Source organism: Pithys albifrons, chromosome 2 (genome assembly GCF_047495875.1).
Source record: "Pithys albifrons albifrons isolate INPA30051 chromosome 2, PitAlb_v1, whole genome shotgun sequence".
NCBI lineage: Eukaryota > Metazoa > Chordata > Aves > Passeriformes > Thamnophilidae > Pithys > Pithys albifrons.
In genome coordinates, this window is record NC_092459.1 from 64413444 (window position 1) to 64435701 (window position 22258).

At 36.4% G+C, this 22258-nt stretch overlaps 1 protein-coding gene across 2 annotated transcripts in view; it reads left to right on the plus strand.

Annotated features, from left to right (window-relative positions):
• The window catches only part of SYNE1 (spectrin repeat containing nuclear envelope protein 1), a 255666-nt gene that overhangs the window by 102265 nt on the left and 131143 nt on the right, over positions 1 to 22258 (plus strand). For both annotated transcript variants that reach the window (XM_071549312.1, XM_071549313.1), the window contains exons 57-73: positions 1891 to 2073; positions 3603 to 3746; positions 4069 to 4224; positions 5632 to 5796; positions 6903 to 7075; positions 7894 to 8047; positions 8185 to 8328; positions 9787 to 9951; positions 11273 to 11590; positions 12364 to 12519; positions 13190 to 13360; positions 14087 to 14413; positions 15730 to 15882; positions 17174 to 17341; positions 18302 to 18478; positions 19398 to 19544; positions 21527 to 21652. In XM_071549312.1, coding sequence (XP_071405413.1) covers positions 1891 to 2073; positions 3603 to 3746; positions 4069 to 4224; positions 5632 to 5796; positions 6903 to 7075; positions 7894 to 8047; positions 8185 to 8328; positions 9787 to 9951; positions 11273 to 11590; positions 12364 to 12519; positions 13190 to 13360; positions 14087 to 14413; positions 15730 to 15882; positions 17174 to 17341; positions 18302 to 18478; positions 19398 to 19544; positions 21527 to 21652 — 3027 coding nt within the window. The remainder of the gene's footprint in view (positions 1 to 1890; positions 2074 to 3602; positions 3747 to 4068; positions 4225 to 5631; positions 5797 to 6902; positions 7076 to 7893; positions 8048 to 8184; positions 8329 to 9786; positions 9952 to 11272; positions 11591 to 12363; positions 12520 to 13189; positions 13361 to 14086; positions 14414 to 15729; positions 15883 to 17173; positions 17342 to 18301; positions 18479 to 19397; positions 19545 to 21526; positions 21653 to 22258) is intronic.

Below are 22258 nucleotides of genomic sequence, written 5' to 3' on the forward strand. Positions count from 1 at the left end.
CAAGGAAATTAACACTAATGGAGTTTTCTTTGTTAGTCTATTTTGTTTAGTTTAATTTTTGGGCTACAGTTTGTGAGTGGTAATCTCTGATAGTGGTTTTCATTGTCTGTTTTTTCTTTACAATGGGAAGAAATATGTGTATGTGTTTTAAGTGGGAGACTATCGTAAAGTCAGAGTCAGGTTTTAATACCTGGAATTATTTCAAGGTTTTGTAAATAATTTTTCTCATGTATGAAGGTGAAGCCCTTATGGTGCAAGACCAGAGTTAAACTATGCAGTACAAGCAGGCACTTAAAAAGTATACTTTTCACACAAAGCTAAAATGAACTCAGACATTTCTGTAGAAAGGAATGCCAATTGAAAGTTTACTTTAATAAATTAAGTGAAAGAAATACTTTTCTTAATAAAATATAACTATAATTTTAACTGAAAATAGCAAAATAAGAATTACATAATGTGACTTATAACTTTAGTTAGATAGTGTAACAGAAGAAATTCATATCTGTTTCTCAGAAAACACCAAAAGCTAAAGCACTTCCTCCTCCTCTTGGTAAACTCACTTTCCCTTGCTAAAGTCCTAAAGAGCAAATACTGCTGTATTAATATATCAAATATTTGTCTACACCATAATGAGAATATCTTTAGAGGAAATATCAGGGGAAATGTCCTGGTAATTTTTTGCGTTATATATAAATGTCTTAGCAAGTTTGGGGTGATTTTTAATACAGTGGTAATTTTTTTTTCTTTATCACTGCTGCCTCTTCATAGTGTAAGACCTTACCTTGTTCTTCTTCTTCCTGAAAGCTGCTTTAGATGAAATAAACTCTTTTCAGACTGCTTTAGGACTTTTGGAGATGTCTTGGTAACCTTTATAAACTTAATGTTGTTTCTTTTCTTGAAAGTTAATGTTCTGTCTCTTAGCACGTTTGACATCATTAAGTCCCAAGGCAAGTATAACTTTGATTTTAATACAGCCAGAACTTAATCCAAATATCTCAAAGCTAACAGACCCTTTGTATTCTCTACTAAGACCTCTAGTGTAACACAGGATCAGAACCTGAGCTAGTAATTTTGGTGTCAAGCCTCTTACTTCTGCACATGGATGTAACTTTATGATTTATGGATATAAAACTATTTGTGTATTACATAATAATAGTAACAGTTTAAAATATTGCTATATAAGACTGCTAAATTACTTTAATTGCTCACATTTTTTAATAATTACAAGTTATAGAAACATTGTTCCAGTAAATTAGAATTTAAAAATCTGTTTCCTTATATTTCTGTGTAATTATTGTGTGTGCCCTTTTCCATACACTTCTTGCACATCAGCGTTGTGCAAGTTTTCTGTTAAAAAAGAATGCTTTCAAAAAGAGAAGGTAAATTAAGGATGCAGAGGCATAAGTCACACAGACTTGACATAGCTCAGGGTCTAAGCATCAGCCCACATCTACACATGCTTGTAGGAAGGCCAGCACAGCTGGAGCTTGCCCACAGGCAAGGCGTCAGTCCTGTGTGTGTCTCTGGGTGGGCTCCCTCTGTGAGGAGACTGGTTCCCTGGAATTAAACTTTTATCACTTGCCGTACCATGGGTATTTAAAGAAGTATATTACCCAATTAAATGACCAGCAATTGTCTCATGAAATATGGAACATACAGGTAATCCTACAGTCTTATAGATACACTATTTAGACACATGGCATTTCTGGATTAAGCAGCTGTTGCCTATGAATCCTGTAAATACAAATACTGAAATGGAATGTCCAGAAAGATGCGTTAGCAGGTTAAATGACAGAAACAGTAAACTCTTATCCCTCCTAAATTTTCTGTGAGCTTGCCTTTATTGGGACCCAAAGTTTACCAATTAGCTTCTTTTATTACTATTTTCAGGAATTCTTATTGGAAAGTGAGAATGGGCAACAAAAGCTAAACCTAGTAGCATCCAAAGGGGAACTGCTGTGCTCTGTTTTACCAGAGGAAAAGGGTAAAGTTATCCAGGACAAATCTGCAACCGCCAAAGAAGATTGGAAAAATTTTGTCACCACCCTCCACCAGAAGAAATCTGCATTAGAGGTATTGAAGCAGTGGGGACAGATTGAATCTAAATGTCCCCTTTGCTTCTCTTTCAAACAGCACAGTTTATTTTTTCTATACAGCTCTAAGTTTTTATGATGTGACAAAACTAGTAAATAGCTGTTTTCAAGAAATCTTATTCTTCTGCTTACATTTTAGTTTTGTTTACTTCTATCTTTATGACCTGATTCCACTTTGATTTAAGTGTAATGTTTCATGCAGAAGCGTGTTGTTCAGCATCAAAGATGGCAATTGCTCAAATTCATTAGAGCCTCATCCAGTGTACTGGGTTACTAAGCACATTTTCTTTTTTAAGAACTGTTTTAGAAGAGGTTGCTGACACTGTTGCTGATTGAATAGTCCCAGTATAGTGTGTAAATGCTCTTTCTTACTGCAAATAGGTGAAATGTACTTATTTATTTGAGCACATTTTAAATAAATGCCAGTTCCTTTGTCGGTTCAGAACCTACAATTCAACCAGCAGATGATGAATATCTCAAAATCATCTTCTTTTTTAAGGTCATATGTTTTAAGTTCAAAAGATCTTCTCTGGAATTCCCTGCATAGCATAGGAGAATTAAAGTTCCTAGGTATTATTGTTCCAAAACAATGCTGCCTAGACAGCTGAGAAAAAGTTTAAATACATTTAATGCATTATGTAGGATAACATTTCAAAGAAAATTCTCAGGTAGCAATGACTTACCTTTCTTCATATCAGAGTTGCCATCGAAAGTGAATGTTCTTAGAGGTTAGTCTTTTTGAGTTAAGCATTTCCCAGTCTCAAAGGCTTAGTTTTTCATTCTGATGTTTAAGTGATAAGGGTATATAGCTAAAAAGAAAACTAAATATGTCTGGGGGAAAAAAACTAAATTAAAATAACTAGGGCATAAGAGGTATGTCGTTCAGGTTTCTATTTCATATGAATTATTTCTGAGGCTCTTTTTTTTTCTTTTTACTAGTGCAGAATAAGCCTACAAGAAAATTATGCAGGCATCTCAAGAATGCCTACACATCCCTTTAATATGGCATACATTTTTACAACGAAAATCTTAACACTAAAAAGAATATAACCGGAAGTATTCCCCGGGATTGGGTTGAACTTAGTCAGACATCACCTAGAAATAGTGACAGCCCATTTAAGTAGGGGTCAGTGTGAATGACTGCAGTCAGATAACTTATGTCCCAAATTAACCCTTTTTTCAGACTGCCTTAGTTATGTGAGTTATGCTTAGATTGAGTCAAATCTCCTAAGATCTGTAAAACTTTCCATTCAGAGGAAATTTGCTTCAGCCTCCTCTCAGCTGTGTAGTACATTGTTGCCTCTATTTTCTTTTTAAAAGTGTGCCCTCTGAGACTGTTATTTCAGTGTCTGTTCTATAGGAAGAGGCAGAGTTGATGTAATTTGTTTGAAGAGTTTTGTATAATTTGTCTGCAATTACATATCCTTTTTGTGTACTTGATCTGTGTCTTATGCATTGGTTATCTCCAGTGCACTGGGACTGTTGATAGAATTTTGTATGTCTTCCCAGAACTTAAAGATCCAGATGAAGGACTTCGAAGCAACTGCTGAGCCTCTGCAGGAGTGGCTGGCCACAACTGAGAAGATAGTACAAGGAAGTAGCAGTCGGCTCCACGATCTTCCTTCCAAGAGGAGAGAACATCAAAGGCTGCAGGTGACTTATAAGTGTTTTTAACACAGACGGACTTTCCTGTCCCATCCTCCTGGCTTCATTGATTCCTTACACAAGCTTGATCATTCTGACTTCTTGACCTCTAAATAAGATGGGAATTGTTTTCAAGGTTTGCTGTTGATGATCCTTTCCATCAAGTTTTGCATTTCCACCTTTCTTTGGCATGCTGCTTCTTGCTGTAACCTTATGGTGTGCTTTTCTCAGCTTGCCATATGTCACTTCTATTTTTCATGGTGCCTTCATGCTTCTCTATTTCCTGCTTACTTGCACCCACTTTTAATATTACCGTGCTTCTGCTTTACAGTCTGTCCTTGAGGAAATAAGCTGCCATGAGCATCAGCTCAACAGGCTAAAAGAGAAAGCTCAGCAGCTGTGGGAAGAGCAAGCTGTCAGCAAAAGCTTTATGCGCAGAGTGTCTCAGTTGTCTTCTCAGTATCTTACTCTAAGCAATCTGACAAAGGTAATGCAACCAATGTATGTGCTTTTAAGCAATTCCTTTGATGTATGTGCAGAAAAATAAAGACTGAAGTGTGAAGCACTGCAGTTGTCTTGCTTGTCTTATCTGTGATATGTCTGATCTGCTCTGTCTTTCACATTGACTTTTAGGAGTGGAAAGTAAGGACTGTCAACAAAAAGTAACTGTGATTTTTTTTCTTTTTTTATTTAAGAGTGTATTGATTAAGAAGTAAACTCCATCTGATTACACAGTAGTTTTGATTTTGATTATTTTAAGCATTGAAGAAAGTTTGGTTTTGTAATAAGAGGCACCTGAAAGAGGTATTTTTCAAAATGAGGGGAGGGTGGGTTTTTTTAGAAAATACAGAATGCAGAAAAGGTATTATTTCATCTCATCCTATAATGACCATTATGTGCATTGTATCTCCATCTAAAAGTAATAGACTTATCTTCTAAAAATAATTACCTTTTATGCTGTTTTTGAAGGTTCAAGGGCAGGCATAGGCCAAATTCTAAAGCATCAGGCCAGGAACTGAGAGTTTAACCTAACTCATTGAGTGATGCTTGACATACTTCACCACTTCTACCACCTCTGTTGTGCAGGGATATAAAAAGACCTTCATACTAGAATAGTTACTTTTTGTAGGCTCTATATGGAATCAGGCTTACAGTTGCTACAATAATGAGAATGATTAAGAATATGGGAAATACATTTTAGAATAACAATTCAATTCAGAAAGTATTGTATGTGGGGGATTGCTACTTTGTCAATTTCTACATTTGCTGTGGAAGGAACAATTATAAAGTGTATCTGTGACTTCATGAAAATGATTACACACATGGCCATAATAAATTTTCATGTCTGCAAAATGAGAAGGTAAAAGATGCATGAGCTACTAACCATAGTCTTATGTTAACAGAGCTTGTAGGACATGTCAGGATAAGAAGGAGGAGTCTAAGAGAGAGGACACATACGATCCAGCCTATGAGAGAAATCATGAAATTCTTTGGATAGTCAGAGAAGCTTGAGAAAAACCTTCCTAAGCCTGTTTCACTGACTTGACTTTAGTTCTGTCACGGTGTGAAATACACTCTGCTCTGTATTTCTGTTCACCTCAAGCCTTTTAGCAATGTAGCTTGAATATTTGTTTTTGATTTTTTATGAGTGTCAGTCAGTGATTTTTCAGAGGAATTGTTATACCAATGGGAGTCATTGAGGAAAACAGGTCTGTGTTTTCGAAATATGAACAAAGTAAGGATGATGCAGTGGCATAGCTTCACAGGCTTAAATCAATGTATGAAGCAAATTTCTGAGTATAGGTTATTAGCTTAATTCTGAAGTCCATAAGTAGGTATGGGGAATAAGCAATCCTGTAAATACTGTTGGTGCTAATTGCTCTATGAATTGCAGGAGAAAGTTTCCAGAATGGATAGGATCGTAGCAGAGCACCAGCAGTTCTCACACAGTGTCAAGGACCTCCAGGACTGGGTTGCTGATGCAGTTCACATGCTGGATTCCTACTGTCATCCCACTGCAGACAAGAGCGTTCTAGACAGCCGGATGTTAAAACTAGAGGTATGGAAACAAGGGTCCAAAACCTGTCTTTTTTAGATCTAGAAGAAGAACACAAATATAAGACTCTTGGTTATTGGATATTAGTCTAATGACTTTTTTTCAGACACTGATTTTAAATTTACTCAAAAACAACTTTTCTTGTAGCAGAAAGAGCTCATTATTAGAAATTCTCTCTAAGAAGAAGGAAGGGACCTTTAGAATATGGAGAATTGCATATGTGAAAATTCTTAAAAGTACTTCAAAGATGTTGTGTGGCTGTTGACAGTTAAATGGAAGAAGCAGGATATTCATTTTGTTATTTCGATATGTATTCCTCGATCTTACAGGTGATACAGTTGATTCAGAACACCTTTTCCTATAGTTGCTTTTAACATGGTGACTACAGTTAAAAAAATAGCATTATTGATATCAATGCACAATAATGTTCAAGAGCAGTATTTAGAAAGCAATACTTTTTATATTATCAGTCTGAGATTTTAAGCCAAAAGTCCTCAAAATTATAAGGATACATCAAAAATCAAGAGATTGTAGCATAATACTAGAATTATGTTTTGCCTTTTTTCAAGTCTATTTGGTTCATGCTTTCAGGCTTTTCGTGACTGCAAGGTGTTAGAAACTTAGTTTGCAACTGCACAGCTCCAGGAGTTGGAGTCCCTAGGCTAACATTGCAACAGTCTACCTAGTTTATTTGTTGATACCTTTTGGTTGCAAATAGATCCTAGATTGTCAGAACTGTATTTCAGCCCTGTAGAAGAGTTTTGTCATTACATCTTGTTTTCTCTATGAATGAATCCTTCTGTTTTCCATCTAAATTACATTTCCTTTGGAATGTCAACTTTTCCACTCAATGGTACCTTTTCTGATTCACTGTAAGTACCTGTACAGATTCCAGGAAAACTTCCCTGTCATCTAAGGGGTTTTTAATGCCTGAACCTACCCTTTGAAAGTGACTTTCACTTTGTGAAGCCCAACTGTGAACCCCACTGTCCATCCTCCAACTGACAGCACAAGCTACTAAATATGATCAGCTCATGTTCATTAAAGCCAGTTAGAATACTTGTGCCCAGTTAATGACAAAAATAAAATAATATTCACTCACTTTTTAGAGCCTGCTAGCAGTGAAACAGGAAAAAGAAGTCCAAATGAAAATCATTCTGACAAGAGGAGAATCTGTTCTGCAAAATACTTCTTTGGAGGGAGTACCAGTGATTGAAGGAGAGTTGCAAAAGCTAAAGGATAGTTGGGCTTCTCTTCTGTCTGCTTGTATCCAGTGCAAGAGGTAAAAAGGGCATGAGGTGCTGAATGATGCTTAGCAACAAAGCACTGTCAAAACTTTGGAAAAGTAATTCCCAGAATTTTATTATTACAAGAGTCAAATTCATGTAAAATGTCTGCATATGCCAAATAGTACAGGTCTGGAGGCATGAGTGATGTATTCAGTTGAAGAGGATGAAGAATGTAAGCTTTGGTAGCACTTATCGTCAATATACTCTTAAAAATGGATTCCATGTTCATAATCTTGTTGTGTATTTTACTTTGTTTTGCATTTGATGCCTTGAAATCTCAGAAATGGGAAGAACTTGACATGGACAGTAATAGTTGCTCTGTCAAGATCTCGGCCGGTTCTCCACTTGCTAGCATTTCACAGAACATATTGCCATTACAGTATCCAATAGTGCTGCTCCTAGTGATAGGATAAAGAAATATAGGGGAAAAATGTGGCCTTCTTTGATGGAGCATCAATATTTGCAAATTTTTCAAGTTAAAGGTAATTAAACATTAGAATGCAGAAACTTTCAAATGTATGCAAAGGGACAGAAAATTTCTGATTTTATATTTTATGCTTTCAATTGCAATTAATTTACTAAACCTCAAATATGTCAGCTAATTTACAGACCTCCTTAAGATTCCAAGTTTAGAAAACTTCATTTGTCTTTATTAGCCAAAGAATTTTCCTAGATAAAACCTACAAGATTTTAACAGACTGCTTATCTTCTCATTAATATAGTCTAGAATATCTGTATATGACTATATCTCACAGTTTAAATAGCATGGGAACCTCCACTGTAACAACAAATACGTATTTTTAAATTACAGTCAACTGGAAGGAGCTCTATCCAAATGGACAAGTTACCAGGAAGATGTTCAGCAGTTTTCCAAATGGATGGATAAAGTAGAAGCAAGTATGAATGCTTCTGAAAGGCAATATGCTGAACTGAGGGAAAAAACAGCGGCCCTCAGCAAAGCAAAGGTGTGTTCGACTTACAACAAACGAGCAACAAATCCATATGAATTTATAGGCAACAAAAACCCTGCGTAACTTGAAGATTAGTCTATGGTCTTGTTTTAATGCTAGCCTTTGTGTATTTTTCTCTATGTATTTTGCAGCTACTCAGTGAAGAGTTGTTGAGTCACAGCAGCCTGTTGGAGACAATTGAAGTGAAAGGAAGTGGGATGGCTGAGCATTACATTGCTCAGCTTGAACTCCAGGACCTTCAGGAGCGGTATAAGTTCCTCAAAGAAAGATCAAGGGTACAGTTTTTCTTGATAGTACTCCTTGTTTAGTCGACAACAAGGAAAAAGCCTTTTCATTGATCATTTATTTTACAGTTAAATGAAGAGTAAGGAGTTGGGGACAGTTGTAACTTAATGTAAAAGAAATCTATGAGGTCAATTAATAAATCAGTCTTGGGGTACCAGTGAGCTTCAGGACTTTTCAGAAAGGTTCTAAAAATCTGAAAAAAAAAACAAAAACATCAAGGAAACAGTCTGAGGCAGTCTATATCAAAAGTTTCACTGGCTTTAGCATAGGTATAACTTTACCCCTTGTGACTGAAAAGTTGGAAAAAATCTGAACCTGTGATTTTTATAAGTGTATGTTTACAATAAATATTACCAGTCAACCACATGATTCACAGATGGTTAAGAACTACTGAGGCTTGTTATTGAACACAAACCTTAATAGCAAATAAACTGACTATAATGACACAAACATGATAAGTACTACATTTACTGGTAAATTTTGTATCTATTAAAGACTTGGGCACAGACAGATAAAGATCAGTGGGTTTTAGTGTAAGATATAAAATAAAGAAGAAATAATAAAAGACCGGGTGATAGATTTAGAGCTAGGTCCTTATCTCCAGTTAACTCAAATTCTTCTGTGATAATTAAATATTGCTTAATGTATGCTCAGACAGCCAACTTTTATTCAGATCAGCAGTTTAGTAAAATTGAATTTTGTTGACTCAATGATGCCTTTGTTGTGTAGAAAGAGCAAAAATTCAGTTTTTCTAACACATAAGTGATTCATTGTTTTGTGATCCTCTTTTCCACAATGGCAAAGAATGCCATGCAAGAATCACAGAATATGCTGAGTGGAAAGAGACTCAAAGGGATCATCAAGTCCAATCCTTAGCTCCACTTAGGAAAATCCCCAAGAGTCACACCACATGTGTGAGAACATCATCCAGATGCTTCTTGAACTCTGTCAGTCTCGGTGCTGGGATCACTTCCCTAAAGAGTCTCTTCCAAAGCCCAACCACCCTCTGGGTGAAGAACCTGTTTCTAACACAACTTTAGGCCATTCCCTCGGGTTCTGTCACTTATCACCACAGAGGCGAGATCAGTGTCTGCCACCCCTCTTCCCCTCACTTCAGCAAAATTAATTTAAATTTATATAAAACCCAATAAAGGTTGCTATTAGAAACTAATCTGTTTTTTAAAAGTAATCTCAGATAAAAACTTTAAATCTCAGAAGTCACAAACTTATGTGAAGAATCTTTTAGGATAACTATCTGTACCCCTACTTCTGCCCGTTCTTTGCCTGTAATTGATTAAACCATCTTCAGAATTAAAGTACACTTGAATTCTAGGAAAGCTTAGCACCAGATACAAACTTCCCCTTGATGGATGTCTGGGGTTTATGTTTTCTTGGTTTGATGATACACTAAGATATGTATACATAAGTGTAAATATTTTAACAAACAGGAGGCAGTAACAAAAGCTGAAGGCCTGCTTACATTACATCAAGAGTACCAAAAAAATTTGAAGGCCTTTGAAGTATGGCTGGAGAAGGAGCAGGAAAAACTGGACTGTTTATCACATTTTGATGGTGATGCCCAGGAACAGGAGGCAACTCTTCGAAATTTACAGGTATGCAATGTGTGACACCATAAATAAAATTTAAAAAAAAAAAAGGAAAGAAAAGAAAAATCCTACTTGAAAATAACAGAATAATTATTAATTGCCAGACAAAAATTGTATTGAGAACACTTGCAATCACATTATATATGAGCGCTTTGCTGCTCAGACTGGTTCCAGTAAAGTTAGTGGAAATACTGTTGCTCGTTTCCAGAAAGAAGTGTCAGGACTTGAAATCTCTAGGCATAATAATGCTTTTTTGAAGTATTGGATTTCTGCTGGATGTTGGTCTACCTCTTCTTTTCCCTGTGTTTCATGAAATATCAAGTGTTTTTATTGGCTTTTCATCTTTTATTGCTTACAGTACAGATGCACCTACTTTGATGGCAGTTCCAGTCATATAGGCTACCTCCCATGGCGAGGTGGGAAGACTATTACTGAATCCCTTAAGTGACAGTGTAACATGAACCTATGGTACTTCAGTCATTTCCCAGTTATTATCCTAAACTGAGTTAAAATATTTTAATACCTGTTGCTGAAGTCTGTACTTGAGATATGAAATGTTTCTTACTTTATTCCACATGCTGAGAAGGTCTTTGTACGATCAGGCATTCTACATATAATTTTTTCTGTTATATTTACTTTACAAAATTAATTTTTAAAATCTGGAGATATATCTCAAATGCAAACTAAGACAAAACAGAACTGGTTTTCTAATGAATATAAGTCCTTTTTTATATTTTCAAATCAGATTGAATCCTTTCGTAGTTTTAATTAAGTTCTAATAAGCATCAAAGTGCCACGCTTGTCCAGAAGAGGGTATCAAAAATTATTTTGGTGTTGTCTCAAACACAGGCTAAAATAAGTAGGTTTGTTTATTTTAAAGGACCGAAGCCTCTTTTTTTAAACAGATTCAATTCTAGAATCAATCTTACATGTGCTTGTCATATCTGGAAAGTTTTGAATTTAAGGCTGTGGTGAAAGGATTGTGTGCATCCTATGCTGGCTCAGGCAGCTGATGTTTCAGAACTGATAAACTTAGCAGGAAGGAAAGGGTGTAATGCATGTTTTCTCAATAATTTTCTGCTCTTCACTTGTCAAAAGTAGTAATATTTGGTTTGCTTTGTAAGTGACCATGCTGTCACTGGTGTTCTTAGAGATAGGAGTATCTCTAATATATGCTTAATCATAGATAACTAAAGGGAATAACTAAAGGGGATAACTAAAACTGTATTAGGTAGAACCAAGGGGTGGTGGCGGTGGGTGGGTGGGTTGCCATGTGTGAATGTGAGCTGTTAATGTAGGGTATCTGACTGTAACTCTGCCTTTACAGGAGCTGCAGGTCCACTGTGCAGATGGACAAGCATTACTGAATGCTGCTGTCCATGCCAGAGAGAAAGTGATTCCCTGGGGCATTCCCCAAATAGAAGATAGAGCCCTGGAATCTCTACGGCAAGATTGGCAAGTTTATCAGCACAGGCTTTCTGAAGCAAGAAGCCAATTAAATGCCACTGTGAGCAGACTGAGGTTAATGGAGAAAAAATTTCAGAAGGTTAATGACTGGTTAACAAAGCTGGAGGAGAAAGTTGCTATCAGGACTGGGAGGCAATCTGGTAGAGCAACAAAGGAGATGCAGCTTCAACAAATGAAGGTAAAAAATGGAGCTAAGGAATTCCTTAAACAAAGTAATTTTTGAGGTTCCCATGTCAATTCCTGATTGCAATGTGAAAATGAGAGCAAGCTTTGCAATTTAGTCTGAAGTGCTGCCTAAAATTCTGAATGCAAGAGAGTTTTGTGCCTTCTGGCTCCAGATTCCTCCCATTTTATTGGTAAAGGTATGGCTATAGCAATGTTGAAATCTTTCAGGAAGATCTGTAACTCATATGCTCTGTGGTATATGAAGATGTAACTGAGTACAGATTGGCACTGGAGTGGGAAAAAAATTAATATGGTAACAAGAGTAAAATGTAACCAATTGTATTGTGTGAAGTCTCCACTGTGTCAATGTAATAATTCTCCTCTAGTCACTGCAAGGAGAAGACATGGTTCTGAATAAACACAGGAAACAGATTTGAAGAAGTTCAAGGTTACACTTTACAGCCACCTTTAAAACTTTGGGTGAATGCTGTAGCAAGTCCGAGTTGCATGCCGGGGCGGGGGCCAGGGGGTGGGGGGGACCAAAAAGAAAAAAAGTATTGAATTTGTTGTAATGAAATACAGGTCATACAGTATCAAAAAACTTCCAGCATATTTATTACATTAACCTTCATCAGATTCTGTTTTATTTTCCAGTTGTAAATACATGTTTACAACCATGCATTTTTTTTCCTTTTTAATGATTTCTTGACCTGATTCCAAATAAATTCCAAGTATGTTTAAGGTGTTTGAATCAGTCATATAAGGTTGATAATTTCTTTGTCACAGAAGTGGCATGAAGATATTACAGTCTACAAAGATGATGTAGAGGAAGTTGGGGTATTGGCTCAGCAAATACTAGAGGAAAGTCTCACTACAAGTAGAATGGGAAGTCAGGCTACACAGCTTACATCTCGCTACCAAACTCTTCTTCTTCATGTTTTGGTAAGTAACAAAAATTAATTCATCATAACATCATACGCAGTTAAGATGCAAATATAAACAGACTTCTGTAATTAGAATTTTATAGAGTTTATTCATCACTGTAGACTCAATAATATAACATTCACATATATATTCATATACACACACACACACACAGATTTCATTGGATTAAATGTATTACAGAAACGTAATCAGATTATTGCAATGTAATGCCCTGTTCTATCTTTTTTGATAGTTTCAGCAGAGAAATTCAGAATAAAGTATGTTTGAATGCTAACTGATGTCTAGAGAAATATTTTCAAGTTCTCATTGATAGACACAGGTATGGGGAAAATTTGAATTAGTAACATACAGTGTTCAGGTCCTCTAAGTAGTGATTGCCTTGTATTACTGTAATCACAAGTCACAATTCAAAGTTCAAAATCTAATTACATTTGCAGTGCTTAGAATTAACTCAGTTTTAACATTAATTCTTTCCATGTGTAGACCCTGAGAAGACCCCTGTAAGAATTATCCACTGTTTATGAAAATACTCAAAACCTACATGTTTAATCTTTGTATAACAGGTTCTATTAATAAATAGCAATTTATTGCTATTTTTAGCCAATAGCAATTATAAAAATCTGAGTGGTCCTTGTTTCTTCCCTCTACCTTACATATTTGTTTGCAGGAGCAGATAAAGTTTCTGGAAGAAGAAATACACTGCATGGAGGAGTCAGAATTGTCTTTTAGTGCTTATACAAACTGGTATGGAGCTACTAACAAGAACTTCAGAAATGTGATCACCAAATTTGATGTTGTTGATAAAACAGCAATGGAGAAAAAAGTGCAGAAACTAGAGGTACAGCTTTCTTAAATGCAATTTTTGTTTCTGTTCACCAAAAAGAGGCTATCTTTTAACATATTTCTTAAATCACTCAATATATTGACTTCCCCAGGGAACCTAATGGGATAAAGACTACACAGTGTAAAACTTTCTGTTCTCAGGTCATATACACATTAGATTAAAGTTTGGCTGTGGAGTTTCTAAATATTCCTAAATAATATAATACTGTCTTTCCATAACGCTTGTACATGTTCCGAGTTAGGTTAAAACTTAAAATAAATTCCTGTTGCAAGTACATTTTTCTACCAGTATGCACTCTGGCAAGAAGTGCTTCCATTTCTCCTCATTGAAACAGTAGTGAAACTCACATTTTATCTCAGAGATGTAAATGAACTTTTTGTTTGTCCTACAGCTTAACCTGCTTAAAAACAGAGCTTTCATCTCTTCCTGAATTTAGAAGGTGAATCCTTTCCTAAGAGCCCTCAGTTTCTCTGTTTATCTTCACAAGCCCTGTGCAGAACAGAAGTATTTGATTCATCTGCTTCTTTCTAGCTTTACTACACCTTAACTCCAGGCAAATTTTTAATGAAGAGTCCACTCAGTTTCCCTAGCAATTCCTTCTGCGTCCTTAGCAAAATTAAGAAAAACATTCTTAGCCGTCACATAATTAAACTACATTTAATTAAAAAAAAAAGGCAAGAGTTCCCATACATTTTCTGTTAACCAACTCCTCCTTCACAGCTGCTATTGAGTGATATGGACATAGGCCACAGTTTACTGAAATCAGCCCGTGAGAAGGGGGAGCGAGCTATAAAATACATGGAAGAAAATGAAGTTGGCCAGCTGAGAAAAGAAATTGGCAGTCATGTGGAACAGCTTGAAGAGCTGGCAGGCTCCATCAGGAAAGAGCACATGACTTCAGAGAAGTGTCTTCAGCTAGTAAAGGAATTCTCAGACAAGTACAAAGCACAGACTCAGTGGGTCACAGAGTACGAAGCCATCTTACATGCTCCAGTGGAGCCAAAGAGTGAACTCTATGAGAAGAAGGCCCAGTTGTCCAAATACAAGGTAAAAAGGGGTTATCTCATTATACAATTGAATTGATTTTAACCTAGTAATTCTCCATAAATCCCCTGATCACGTATACCAGTTTCTTTAATAGACACATGAGATGTCTCTGATCTGCATGTCCCAGTCAGCATCAGAGTAAAAATATGCATAATACTTGTGTCTACAAACTGGACTGAGCCCCTGGATTTGAAATGTGAACATCCTAACAAGGCTTCCACATCTGAAAATTTCTTGTTAGGGAGCAAAATTCTTTTATGAGTACACATATGAGTAATTCCATTATCTCAACAGAGCCAATCACTGTTTCAGTCAAGATAGAAATCAGTTGGTCTTTCTTCACTGCAGACTTTGTCTCTGTTTACACTGACTTAGTCCACTTTCTGGTTAAAGCTGGATGTCCCAGCTAAACTGACGTCTCAGTCAGCTGCTATCACCTCCTATATTTTCAGTTAGGATTTGAATGAAGTGTTTGGGAGTTTTTTTCCAGTCACCAAAATTAGCAGAAAGTTTGCCTACAAACCCCATAGCTTCTCCTAATGACTTTTTTGTAAAATACTCCAGGATTAAAGATATTTCACATGTGTACTGGGTCTGGCTGAAGCAGAGCTAACTCTCCTCACAGCAGCCCATATAATGATCTGCTTTACATTTGTGGCTAAAATGAATGTTGCAAACAGACCAAAGTTTTGGTTATTGCTGAGCAGTACCTACACGGCATCAAGGCTTTGTCTCTGAACTCCCCACTGCCCATTACTGGCTTCCCTACTCATCTTATGTCATAGCTGTGTGCTTGCTTCCTACATGTTCAAGGAGATGGTATATCACTCACTTGGCATTGTCAGGATTCCTTTGTCATTTGACAGATGCTGACATGTGCTGTGCTGTCTGAACCAGTGGTACAATGACATAACAGGTCACATTGCATACACTTGAGAGTACAGTGTTAGGCACTCATCTGCACACCATCTCCTTAAGGGGATAACTTTGGTCACAGTTTCACACCTGTTTTCAGAACTTGTTCCTCTGAACAAATTTTATCCTAGTACTTGCCCCTTTACACATATTAAATCCCTTTGCTTCACCAGCTCCAGACTGTCAGCCATGCTGTTACCATTCACAAAAGGAGCAATTGTTTTATATGCATACAAACTTGGGCCTGAGAAATATAGTCGTGTATTGGTAAGCAAAGCTCTGCTTCTCTGTAAAGGATGATGTATACCATGGTAGAGGGCTGTGCTTCAGATCAAAGGGAAGATAGTAAAATCCATATTCAGTGATCAGTAGATATTTTTTAATTCTTGGTTGCATTGTAGTCCATACAACAGACTGTTCTGTCCCATGAGCCTTCAATAAAGTCAGTGATTGAAAAGGGAGAGGCACTTTTTGACCTGGTGAATGATGTGAGTCTGAAGAACAACATTCAAGACCTTCAGAGCAGTTACCAGGAACTCTGCAGCAAAACAAAGGTAAAAATTCAGGATGAAAACTCAGGTTTTTTTCCACTGTGCTATATTTGTATGCCTTTTTATTACGTTAGTTAGCTATTTCATTGTTGTGTCTGTACACAGAGCCATCTACCTTTAATTACTTCTGATGTTTTGATACGGGTTTTTTATTTTAGTTTGAGGTTTTTGGGGGAGAAGCAGACAGGAGCAACAGGCAATTCTTGAATATGGATAAAACTGCCTAAATATATCTAAGAGTAGCTGAAATGAATTTTGAGTATGGAAGGTGAAGTCTTTGTACTTAGTAGGACTAAGGGGAAAGGTGTGGGTGACTAGTTTGTGCTATTGCTACTATTTTTAATTGTTTTTAAAAGACTTCTAAATATATCATTTCTTGAAAAGGACAGATGCCCTTAAATTATACCATTTTGTGTCTTTTTCTGCTTAATCATCTGCAAATCCTGTTCAATCTAGTTTAGTTGTTGAATAGAAATCACTGGAGAAAATACACTGCAAGATGGATTGACAAGGGCATTATTAATTAACATTGATTCATTAGTCCATATATATGCAGTACTTTAAAAGGCCTAGTGCTTCTAAATACGTCCTAAAGTATGATTATTCCTAAAGCTTTTAATAGGTTATACTCCTAACAAGGGTAAGCTCTGCAAACCATGTTAGTATGTATGTTTGACCTAGGCACCTTTAATTGCCAATCCACCTGCCAATAGCAGATGATTTTATTTTTTTCAAAACTGTTTTTTCATTTAAAGACATGCTTCTGATTTGTACAACAAAAGTGATATCTGTTGCTTTAGATATAATGTTGATGGCTTAAATTTAGAGAAGCTTATGAAAACTCTTTCTTAAAGACAGCAATTACATTTTAATTCAATATGTACATTCTTAATTTGCCTACTTCAGTCACAGGCAATATGTATGTACAAAGGCTGTTAGGTAGTAGGAACCCAACCATAACATTAAGTAGGTCAAGTGCAGTCTCTCAAAAAGTGTGTAGTAACTGTAAGTGAACTTAATATATCAAACTGAGAGTGTTCATTTTCTCAAAGTGTGGTATTTCTTCTGGAGTGAAAGTACTGCTCAGTACCACAGAGTTCATTCACAGAAGTAATCTCTTTGATGTCTTCCTTTATAGTCTATTCATGTGAAAATCTCTCACAGGAATATAAATTTAGATGACAACTCTTATTATGCCTTCAAGCTCTTGGTGGGTTTTGGTTTATTTAGGATTTTTTAAATTCTTGTCATTACCTGAATATTTAATTTAATTTTTATTATTGTGGACCTGCAGGCATGTGTTCAAACTTTAGAGGTCAGAGTAAAAGAACATGAGGATTACAACAGTGATTTGCAAGAAGGGGAGAAATGGTTATTACATATGTCCAGCAGATTGGTCAGTCCTGACCTTGTTGAAAGCAATAATCTTGAAATAATCACTCAGCAACTAGCTAACCACAAGGTGGGTTTAACTTGTGGTAATCTTCCTTTGCCCAGTAAAATAATCTTTTTTCCTTTGCTTCTCTGCCTCCACTTTATTTGTCATTCACTTGTTTTATTCCTCTTACTGCTGTCTGGGTAAATGAGTCAGTGTCATTAACACAGTTAACAAATCCAGCTTGTTCTTAGCATCATTTCTTGCATGACATTACATCTATACACAAGCTTCGTTGTACTCTGATCTAATTCTGTGTCAGATTTTTGTGGAGATTTCCCAGGAAATAACCCCAAAACAATCAGATTGAGGTAATTTTACTCTTAAGGTATTAAAGTTCAAAAAAGTTAAATTTTGAATTTTTTTTTCATCTGTTAGGTTGAAGCATTTCCTCTATTGGTTTTCTTAAAGGTATTATTATGGTTGCTAATAGTGATAGTCATTCAATACATCGATAGTTAATGCTTTCTAGAAGATAAAAGAAAAAATCCAATCCTCCCCTCCACTGCCTGAAACAAATTCCAAGAGTAAATATTGAAATTTTTTAATCCTTTGTGATTAGTGTGTTATTCTATAAGTAACTGCCTTAGATAAAAATTTGGGTCCTCCAGAGTCAATGGAAAGAACTGTCCACAGTGAAAGAGCTTATGGACTGAGATATGATTGAGCATGAGATTTAATTTTTATTACTAGACACAGGAGAAGTGGAGGAACCATGAAGAGCATGCAGAAAAAGGAAGAGTAAGGTTAGTCTTGGGGCCTGAGCATACAGTGTTTATACATTATGACAGTGCTACTGATGTTTCTGTGGGATATCTGTGTAAAGACTTTTGCAAGTGACTCTGCAATGAACATACATTCTAATAGTTTGACTATAAAATTGCATGTTTTCTGATAACCTTTTTCCAAATTTGAAGACTGTTCAGGGGAGGAAAAAAAATATTCTGCATCACATATTTCTTCAAAAGTATTTTATCTGTTTCTTAGGCTATCATGGAAGAAATTGCAGGATTTGAAGATCGTTTGAACAACCTTAAGAGTAAAGGTGATTACTTGATTGATCAATGTTCAGAACATCTTCAAGCAAAATTTAAGCAAAACATACAAAGCCATCTTCAGGGAACAAGGGACAGCTATTCTGCCATATGTAGCACAGCCCAAAGAGTAAGTCTTCTTTCAAATTTATTTTTTTCATGCCATTTAAGAATAAAATGCATTATTATTTCGGAGTACTTATTTCTTTAAATGCTGTAAAACTCTACTGTTTTCTTTTAAACTGAGTCTACAAGTTACTTATGTAGCACTTCATCATTACTGTGCTACCGTTGAATTTCTTGTGATCCAAAGGTTGCCTTACAGCTAGCAAAACTATTTGCCTGTCAGTTTTTACCTTAATTTCCTCACTACCTTCATGTTACACCAGCTTCTGAGCAGCCGCAGCAGAGAAATTAGAATTATTCCTACTTCAAAAACTAGGGAGCAAATTGCACTCTTAGTGTTACTTTGCATATATAACAGGTCTCAAGTATGTGCAAGGAAATCCTGTCTCTTATTAAAATCAGAATATACGGTTAAGAAGGGTTAGCTGGCTCATTCTGTTAAGCCAATTAGAAGATCAAGCCAGCAGTCAAAGAGCAAACAAATGAACAAATTAAAAAAAAAAAAAACAAAAAACCAAACAAACCCAAACAAAGGCAACCAAAGAAATAAAATCTAGAAAACAAACAAAAGCAAACCCAAAACCAAACTGAAAAACGAAACAAACCAAAAGCAAAACCAAAACATTTCATACAAAATCAATGGCAAAATGTTAAACAAGAATGCAGAAATAAGAGACCGTGATCTTCATTTGCATCTTTATTTTTTTCTTTTCAGAAGTTGAGCATTAGATATTGTCCATCTTCTTCTCATATTAGCAAGATGTATTGAGAGCTTAAGGAGCTTTCAGCCTTTGGTACTTTGTACAAGGGCTAAAATAACCACAGTCCTAATAATTCACTTTTATCTATGGTTTCAAAGGTGGGAGAAGAGAAGCAATGGTAGTATTTTAAAATGATATAAACTTAAAAAATGTTTGGTTTAGGTGTACCAGACTTTGGAACATGAACTCCAGAAGCATGTTAACCATCAGGATACCCTACAACAGTGCCAGACTTGGCTGTCTACCGTGCAGTCAGAGCTAAAGCCAACCACCTGGACACCTTTCAGCCTGGCAGATGCAGTTAAACAGGTAAAAGTTCAACACTTGAAAAACCTGAAAAGTTATCCTTAATAAGGTGAGTTTAGATGTGAGCTTTAAATTACTAGAAATTAGATATTCTCTAGCCTTCTCAGAAGGCTGTGCAGAATCATCTTTCATTCCCAGCTCCAAAATTAATACCTGCATTGAAAAATTACTATGTAGAAAGTCAAACAAGGATTTTGCTAGCTCATCTTAATGCTTAGAAATAGATTACCTGAAAAATATTGGCTAATTAGATAAACCTTCTTAGATACTCCATAGATGTGTTGAGCAGAGGGGCGATGTCTTTCTGCTTGTCCAATTGCCCATCTGGCTACTCTGTTCCTATGTGAGACCTGGTTTCACATTACCATGGACACAGAGTCAATCATCAGGCAATTAAACCAGTTTTTCAGCCTAAGAGTATAGAACTGCCTCTAGCCCACATTCACCATTAAGACTGCTTTCTTTGCTGCTTGATTATTTTTAGTAACAATGCTTTTTACATTAGATTTGTACCTTATTTTTATATTAAATTTGTGTGGTGCTAAAAATCCTGTAATTCAAAGCTATTCATCCAACCTCTGGCTTAGAAATGACAGATCCACAAGAGCAGAGGAAGCAGGGGGTGACAGTGGGAACAGCAAGGCAGCACCTTCCCAACACCATGCAGGACTGCACCTCAAATGTTAGATGAGCAGAGGCCCTCTGATGTCGTTCACCAGCTGGTGACCATCAGACAAGTCTGTAGGGATGAGGCCAATCCCAGGTGAAGGCAGTGAGTCAGGGCAGCAGGGCAAGGCCATGAGGATCAGCCAGGCACAGATGCACCTATAATGTAGTTCATGTGAGTTGCATAGGTGTTGAGGGATGGAACTTACTTGTAGGTCTTCTGTATGGTTTTCCAGTGATCACGTTCCAGCTAGACGGAGTCAGGACTGGCCCTAAGCAGAGGAGCCAAACTCTGAGGAGAGAGTAGTAGAAGTTGCAGAGAAGGGGGATAGAGGCTGCAGAGCTCTTTGATGCACTGATGATGCTGATCATCCCTGAGGATTATTGACCTGTTCCTGTGCTTGACTGTTAGTGTGAAAAGTAGTTTCCCTCATTTAGGAAGAATTACTTCAGACCTGTTAAAATGTCACATACTACAGCCCCATAACCCCACATCCCTTTGCTGGACTGGTGTCAGTTTGTCAATATCTCTTTTATGGGGGAAGAGGGAAACTGGGCTGAATTAATCAGGGACAGCTGGACAAGTGTAAGTACAGGAGAATAATCACTTCCCACACCTTGTGCTCTGCAGTTTTGCTAATACACTCATTTGCCACAAGGACACACTGCTGTTCAGTTCAATTTTTTGCCCACAAGGACCCACCACAGACCTTCTGCATTAGGTGGTCAGTCACCTCTCCTCCCTGAGACTCTTGTGTTATTGCCCTGTTTGTTAGAACTCATAGAATAGTTTTTTTGGGGGATAAGAAAAGTCTTCATAGGGAGAAGTAATCTCCTATGGGCAATGTGGAGAGCAGGAACCCTCAACATTGTCATGCTGTCTGATCTCACCAATCACAGATACTGGATATTGGAAATGGGAAAGTGTATTGTGCCACTGGGCTGAATTCCTCATAATCTGTTAGACCCTGGAGAATTTTATAATTATAGGAATATGACATTGATAATCCCATAAAGCCCTGCTTCCCATTCATGTTGGGAAAGTCAGTCACCTTGTTGAAACTCTGTGTTTCTATCCTATCCAAACCTTTATTTATAAAGAAATAAATTAGCTAATGCATGTGTCTCTATGTGCTTTGTTAATTGGATGAAAATAAAGGTTTTAAGGGCTACTCCTCACCATAATTGTAACACAGAAGCCTACGTTTAATTGTATGGAAATAATAAGCTAAAGCAAAAATACTGAAATGCATGATTGTAATAAAGTAAGACATTATTTCCACAGTCTCAGAGCTTATTTTAGGATTGTCTTCCCTCAGGTTAAACACTTCCGGGCTCTGCAGGAACAGGCCAATACGTACTTGGATCTTCTGTGCTCCATGTGTGATCTGTCAGATGTCGCAGTGAAGAGTACAGCATCAGATATTCAACAAACAAAACAAATGGTACAAGATAACCACAACAACCCACTTTTAATCTTATTTAGGGCTTTAACTGCCCTGATCTGTTCCCTTTTAAAAAGGTCGTATTGGGTAACAGTTTAAAGAAATGTCATCTTACTTTCATATTAAGTGTTTCTTTAGAAATAGTCTTCTCTTTATGTTTGGGGTTTTGGTTTTTTGTTGGTTTGAGGTTTTTTAAAATTATTAAATCCCCACGTTGCTGTCCACTAATACAAAGACACACAACAAAGGTTGCTAAAGGTACTTAGGCAATGTTACAAGATATTGGTCTAAAGCCACAGAAATAACCTTCTGTAGAAGAAAACATGACCCAGCTATCTGTTCTCACAAAACACAATTCAGTCTGTTCTTCTCTGTATTCTATTACAGCTTAGACATATTTTATTGTTGTTATTTATTTAACAATAGACTGATGTTCATATTAGGATATACTAATGTATTATGAATATATTAATTATAATCATCATCAAAAAGTATGATGATTCAATTCATGAATCAAAGTGCATCTATTTCAGCATACTAATTTATAGAATTCTACCTCAATTTTAAGTTTTAAAGTAGCTCAATGCTTGGTTTTAAAATAGAACT